Here is a 6,810-nt window from a genome sequence, read left to right as displayed (position 1 = left end):
TGTGCGGAGTATCGTTGAGAGAGAGGAAGACAAATGATAAATTGCGAAAGATGATGGGAATAGAGCCTGTGATTGATGCTGTGAAGAGGAACAGGTTGAGATGGTTTGGTCATGTGTTGAGGAAGGATGAAAGTGACTGGTTGAGAAGAGTGATGGAAATGAATGTAGAAGGAAGTAGAAGACGGGGAAGACCGAGAAAGACTTGGCTAAAGATGGTGGAAGAAGAAATGCGGGCAAGGGGGTTAACAAGGAGAGATGCAGAAAATAGGGCAAAATGGAGAAGATTGTCATGGGGACCGCAAGGCTAACCCCCGCTCTAGCAGGGAAAATGGCCTTTAAAATGCATGTTGTTGTTGTTGTTGGAACAAATGGGACTTTAAACTGGAATCTCGGCATCATATTGGAACACGAAACAGGACAACACAAAAAGCAAACTCGCTTTCTTGGAGTATTTATTGCAGACAACACATGATTGGTTCATTCAATTCCCAAATTCGTTCATATATTCATACAGCAGTTCAGGAAACAACCATGTAGCACAGAACGAACAGTTAGGGGTAATGGTAATCAAAACATGTGCCAATCTTCACAGACATTCTATGCAGCAAGAAAGCACCATCTCGAAACCAGTCAGCCACGGCTCTCAAGGAATCCTTGGAGAGGTTGCAGTGAAGATTTTAAGTCCCATGCCAAATTCACAATTAAATATCAAGAAAATATTTCAACACCATTTTCATAATATACAAACTTTGACTTGGATTAAAAGTTTCTTTTAATAACAGAGAATCAAATATATATCTTGACAAACAGCGATGAATGTCACAAAAACATAATCAGCAGGGATAACACCGATACGTGAATGACCCGGGGCATGCGAGGAGACAGTTACAGCTTACAGCTCACTAGAAGCAGAACAAAAAACAAAAAATACCCAGCATGCCATGACAAACACAGTTTGGGATATAGAGAACGTGAGAAACCTCAAATCTTGCTCAAACCTGAGGCTTCTCGTGGATAGAACTCGGCCACTGTAGCTTGAGGAATGCGCTTCAGCATCTCCTTTGGGAATATACGAAGGAGTTGCCAGCCAATATCCAGAGACTCAAAAATGGTTCTGTTTTCATAAGAGCCTGATAATGAAAGGCAGAGACATGGATGGAAGAGGGAAGAGAAAGGTGAGCTGCAACCACCTGCATTTAATGCTTTTTCTTCCAATACAAGAGTGAGGGTCATGAAAGAGCAAGGTTGAAATGACAGTGGGGATGGTGGGGCAACAATTGGGCACAACTAGCAAGGGAATGAATGAACAAGAAAATAAAAGAGAAGAGGGGAGGAAACACTGAAGAATCCAGCAAGCAATATGGTCCACTGAGGAAGGGTTAATGGGGGTAATAAAGATCATGGGTCAAGATGAGAGATGACACAAAGTGGCTGCTTGCTTGAAGCCCTGGAGGGAAGAGTGGGAAAGAATGGCCTCTGGAAGGTGGTTCCATCGATGGAAGAAACAAGGAACATAGCTCCGGCTGGTGTTCGTGATGGTTGCTGAAATATACAACTAGAACGGTACTCAGTAGCGCACGTACCTCCGCCAGGCTGAACAATTTATGTTTTGCATCCACTGATGGGTCGGATCTGGATCGGGACCTTGACCAAAATCTATTCGGCTTATTTTTGTCACCTATTCAACTCATCCATCTAGTTACGTCATGACTAATCTGCAAGTTTTTGAAATATTATGCCATATTTGTTGGTGTTGTTGTGTATATTGTTTTCGGCCCCACCTCTCAATGGTGAAGAATCACTGGAAAAAAAGAAATTCTCTTATCTGGATCCCTATATGGATCTTCACCAAAATATATTCCTCCTTATCACACACACAACCTATTTTTTTTTTTCTTTTTTTTTTTGTATACAAGATCGAGGCTCGTGAACGAGCGAACATTTATCACACAGAAAGACACAGAAAGACAAACCGACAAACCGACACATAACCGACAAACCGACACATAAAACAAATAGCATCGGGAGCGGTAGACAAGATGGGGAGTGAGGGGGAAGGACACAAACACAACATTTGAGAGCAGGAACCTAGAGACTTGGAGACATCGAGAGAACTGTGGGAGGGAGAGAGCTTTGGGGGGGAGGCATGGGAAAGGGGGTGGGAGAGGCATAAAACATATGGACACTGTCAGGACTACCAGGAAAGAAGTTGGAATTACAAACAAGGTGGATCTGGGGTGAATTAGTGGGGGTAGAAAAGATCAAGGTTTTGGATGGGGGAAGATAAGAAACCTCTCCACCAAGGTTTGGCTGAATCCATCGATAGCTTATGAGATATCATGATATATATATATATATATATATACATATATATATATATATATATATCTATATATATATATATATATATATATATATATATATATATATATATATATATATATATATATATATCTATATATATATATATATATATCTATATATATATCTATATATATATATATATATATCTATATATATATATATATATATATATATATATATATATATATATATATATATATATATATATATATATATATATATATATATATATATATATATATACACACACATACATACACAGTGGGTATCAAAAAAAAGGTAATCCGAATTCAAGGGGTTAATATGCAAAGGTTATTTATTTTGACAATTTACATGTGGTTTACTAATTCAGAGGAGATCCTCAGCTTTCCATCGATACCTTCCATGCATCATTGCTGTCACACATGACCGAGTACATGCTCATTGAAAATGACAAGTTCAAATCGCATTTTTACAAGTTTGGTTAATCGATGCAAATCAGGATAATTGGTGCAAAATGAACGTTAGATGTGAACTTTTCTCAGGAATGACTGGCCTTCATGCACCCACACCTTCAACATGTCCACCTCCCCTTTCAACACAAAGCTCACAGCGGCGGAGCATGCCCTGAACTGCTCGTCTCACCACAGCCGTTTCATTGCGCAAAGCATCCACTTCATGTCGAATACGGCCCTGCAATTCGTCAAGATCACGGGGAGGAGTTACGAACACCTTGTTCTTTAAATGTTCCCAAAGGAAATAATCAAATGGTGTGCGGTCAGGTGATCTTGGCGGCCTTTCCACTGCAAGGTTGAGGTTGAGGGCGATGACTCGTCTCCAAAGAGTTCCCTCAGTCGATCTCGGACAGCGATAAGACGATGTGCTGGGGTCCTGTCTTGGGCCCAACAGAGATATCTGAAGACACCACGAACCTGTCGCTCAAGGTTCTCCTCCAGCTGCGGTAAAACTTCATCATTGATCATCTGCAGATACCTGTTTCCATTGACATTCCTTTGAAAGAAAAATAGTCCGATCACCTGACCACTTCCACAAAGTCCCAACCAAACAGTCCACTTTTGTCGATTCATGTTGTTGTCAAAATTAAATTCCGGGGGTTGTCCTGTTGGTGCATATTCACGAACATCATGGGTATTGACCTTGCCATCCATGGCGAAAGCAGCTTCATCGCCGATAATGAGATACCGCAGGAAATTGACATCAGCTTCGCAACGTGCTATCAACCATCTGGCAAGCACCAGCTTCCTGGCAGAGGTCCAGTCTTGTGATTCGGTTGAATGTTGCCGAAGGCAATCCCGTCCCATTTCGTCTTGCACTGGTATCCAAGGATGCTCCAAAAGTTGCTGCCTTACTGCTGCAATGTTCATTTCCGATCGCCCAGTGCGTCTCCTACCAGAATTCTCCTTGTTGGGGTTTGAGGCTAGTGCCATGCTCTTGGTATTTTCTAACATTCACCCAGATGGTTTTAGCTGCTGGAGGCTCCCGTTCTGCGAAAGTTTCCTGAATGCATCACGAGTTCGCTGCAAACTTCCGGTTTGGTGAAAGGTTGTAACCACGAAGGTCTGCTGTTCAGTCATAAGTTGAACCATATTTTCAATGACTCAGACTGTCTCTAAACCCATACAATGTAGGCCCATCTTAACAAAGGATGACGCAACCGACGATTACCAGACCAGCTTAACAATTTTACATAATCAACTTGGCAGTCGACAAGTAATGCATCCATTTAAAAACTGTCTTGCACCGATTAGCCAAACTTGTAAAAATGCGATTTGAACTTGTCATTTTCAGTGAACATGTACTCGGTCATGTGTGATAGCAATGATGCATGAAAGGTATCAATGGAAAGCTGAGGATCTCCTCATAATTGGTAAACCACATGTAAATGTCAAACTAAATTACCTTTGCATATTAACCACTTGAATTCGGATTACCTTTAAAAAAAAAAAAAAAAAAAAAAAATATATATATATATATATATATATATATATATATATATATATATATATATATATATATATATATATATATATATATATATATATATATATAAGTTTTAGCCCTATCACTCAATGAAGAACAATCACTTTAAAAAATTCCCGAATCGGATTCCGGATCTTCACTTAAATTGAATCAATTCCTACTTGTCCCACACCCAACGTGTCCACCAAGTTGTCCAAATCCATTCGTAACATTTTGAAATATCGTGCAATATATCGTTTTTAGACCTAATCATTTCGTCATGACAAACCCAACAACCTCTCCACCATATTCATCCAAATCAATCCACAACTTTTTGAAATATCCTGTTAGAAAAATGTGCAGAAACAGACAGGGGGTGAAAACAACCTCCATCCACCTTTGTGGTAATAAAACGGCAGAGGTAATAAACGATTGGCGATTTTTTTTTAATTTGAGGTGAAAACTCTTGACGATAGGGCAATAACCATTTCGACGATAAACATCAGTACAGTTGTCATTTCTGTCAATTTGTCAAGAATTACAACATATCTCATCAAAATTCAAAACATTCTTACAGGTGTTTGAACACAGACAGAGTTGTTCAAATAATCAACCAAGCGCTCTCTCTCTCTCTCATCTCTCTCAAAATCAGCCCAGCACTCTAGTAGTAGAGCATGGCAGCTTTTTCTGGCCATACTGAGTCAATGCACTTTTTATTCCAAAGGAGATTTTGAACTAAATATATAGAAGGTGTGCTCCTCTGTATAAAATAAAGGAAGATAAATCACGGCATTGCATGGGCGGTGCTTCTGGTACCGTTGCCATTCTAAGGCCCTCCATCCTTAGGGACACAATTTTGAGCAAAAACAATATAGCGAAAGAAAGGGAAAATTAATGAGATTTTAAAAAGGGAAACTAGAGGGAAAAGGAAAAAACGGGAAAAGGGAAAAGAGAAAAAAGGGAAAACTTTCCCACAACCCATATACTCAGCCTGCTGCTGGGTGTGTTCGTCCACCTCCCACTTCCAACTGTTCTATTCATTCTGCTACATCCTGGTCTGTTCTGTGTCTGAGCTCCTCCATGAGCTTGGACACTGCATACAATTTTGTTTTTAATCTCTGACGTAATTTCATCACAGTGATGTATCAGCATCCCAATGATTGTGGTGGAGGTAAAACAATCCACAATGAATTACCAACCGATATATGTTCTGCCAAACAGTAACAGATTTGCTCTTCAAAAAGGCTGATTTACTGCCTCGATATAAAGCAGTGCATATCATCATAAATTAATATTTGAGAAATAGCCACTTTATTAAATTTCCTTAGATTAAATACTCGCTCAATAATTGATAAATCAGACAATAAAGAGTAGATCGTCTCCAGAAAAGAAAAGTCTACATTTTTTCCCAGTTTGGCAAATGCTTTGGATTGGGTTTAAAAACAAAATCTCAGAGGAAGCCCGACATGCATTGTTGAAAGCAACTGCAGAAGGAAGATCGATTCTCTTGCTCAGACAATGAACGAGGCAATTGTCAAAAGAATAATTTAAGCCATCGTCTGCAAATCATCACAAGTAGCTTCCTTACATAAAAGGTTTCAAGTTGTACTGTAGAAATATTGCACTCCCCTTTACCCCTTAAAAACACGTACATCAATATAGCAATTTCACTCAAATAAATAAAATAAACAAAGAAAATGAATGAAAAAACAGAAAGAAGAAACCAGTACAGTACAGAGACAGCATCAAATTCCTCACCCTGGGAAATGAAATTCTTCTCAAACTTCTGAAGGAACTCGAGGTAAAGCATATCATCGGGAGTCAAGGCCTCTTCTCCCACGACTGCTTTCATTGCTTGCACGTCTTTCCCGATGGCATAACAGCATACTGAAAACATAGCCCCATGGAAACATTTTGAATAAACTCAATAGATTTTTTAAAAAAAGGCATGTTTTTGGTTTTGATGTACCATACTGACTTTATTTTGATGTCAGTGCTGACGAAGCATTTTCTTAGCAAGGGTGATGCTGGGTGGTTTGTCATTTCCTTTCCAGCATTGTTTGCACGTGCAAATATCATTCAAGCATGGAAGCAGGACGTATCATTTAAAGTCTTTGGAATGACTCGGCCGGGGTTTGAACACCAACCTCCAGACCCAGAGGACACAGAGTCTGGTCAAAAAGGCATTAGGTGCATCTAAATCACCAAAAGTGTCAGGAGTTTGTGGAGTAATTTTGAGGATTAAAACATGACCGAAAGTCTAACAGCAGCTTAGCCAGGCTGTAAAATATTATAAACCACAAACACACATGATTCGCTTTTAAACAGTCGCTAATGCTGGTTGTAACATTAAACTAATGTTATGTTACACAAAAAAAAGTTACACAAAAATGAGGTAAGTTTTACTGACAGAACTGATGGAAGATCTACTATAATCTAGATTATACCTCAAGGGTTGGGTAATACCGTTTTGTTGAAAGAGACATA

General features: G+C 39.3%; 1 protein-coding gene across 2 annotated transcripts in view; it reads right to left on the bottom strand.

Moving 5' to 3' along the window:
- Positions 1-435: 435 nt before the first annotated feature.
- The window catches only part of ATP6V1B2 (ATPase H+ transporting V1 subunit B2), a 181,931-nt gene continuing 175,556 nt past the window's right edge, over positions 436-6,810 (bottom strand). For both annotated transcript variants that reach the window (XR_013622454.1, XM_078772191.1), the window contains exons 14-15: positions 6,082-6,210; positions 436-1,130 (exon numbers count right to left, since the gene is read on the bottom strand). Coding sequence is in view for 1 of the 2 variants with exons in the window: in XM_078772191.1 (XP_078628317.1) it covers positions 982-1,130; positions 6,082-6,210 (278 nt within the window). In the remaining variant the exon portion in view is untranslated. The remainder of the gene's footprint in view (positions 1,131-6,081; positions 6,211-6,810) is intronic.

The sequence above is a fragment of the Myxine glutinosa genome, chromosome 2, assembly GCF_964187855.1.
Source record: "Myxine glutinosa chromosome 2, kmMyxGlut1.1, whole genome shotgun sequence".
Lineage (NCBI taxonomy): Eukaryota > Metazoa > Chordata > Myxini > Myxiniformes > Myxinidae > Myxine > Myxine glutinosa.
This window is presented reverse-complemented; position numbering and strand designations above follow the sequence as displayed.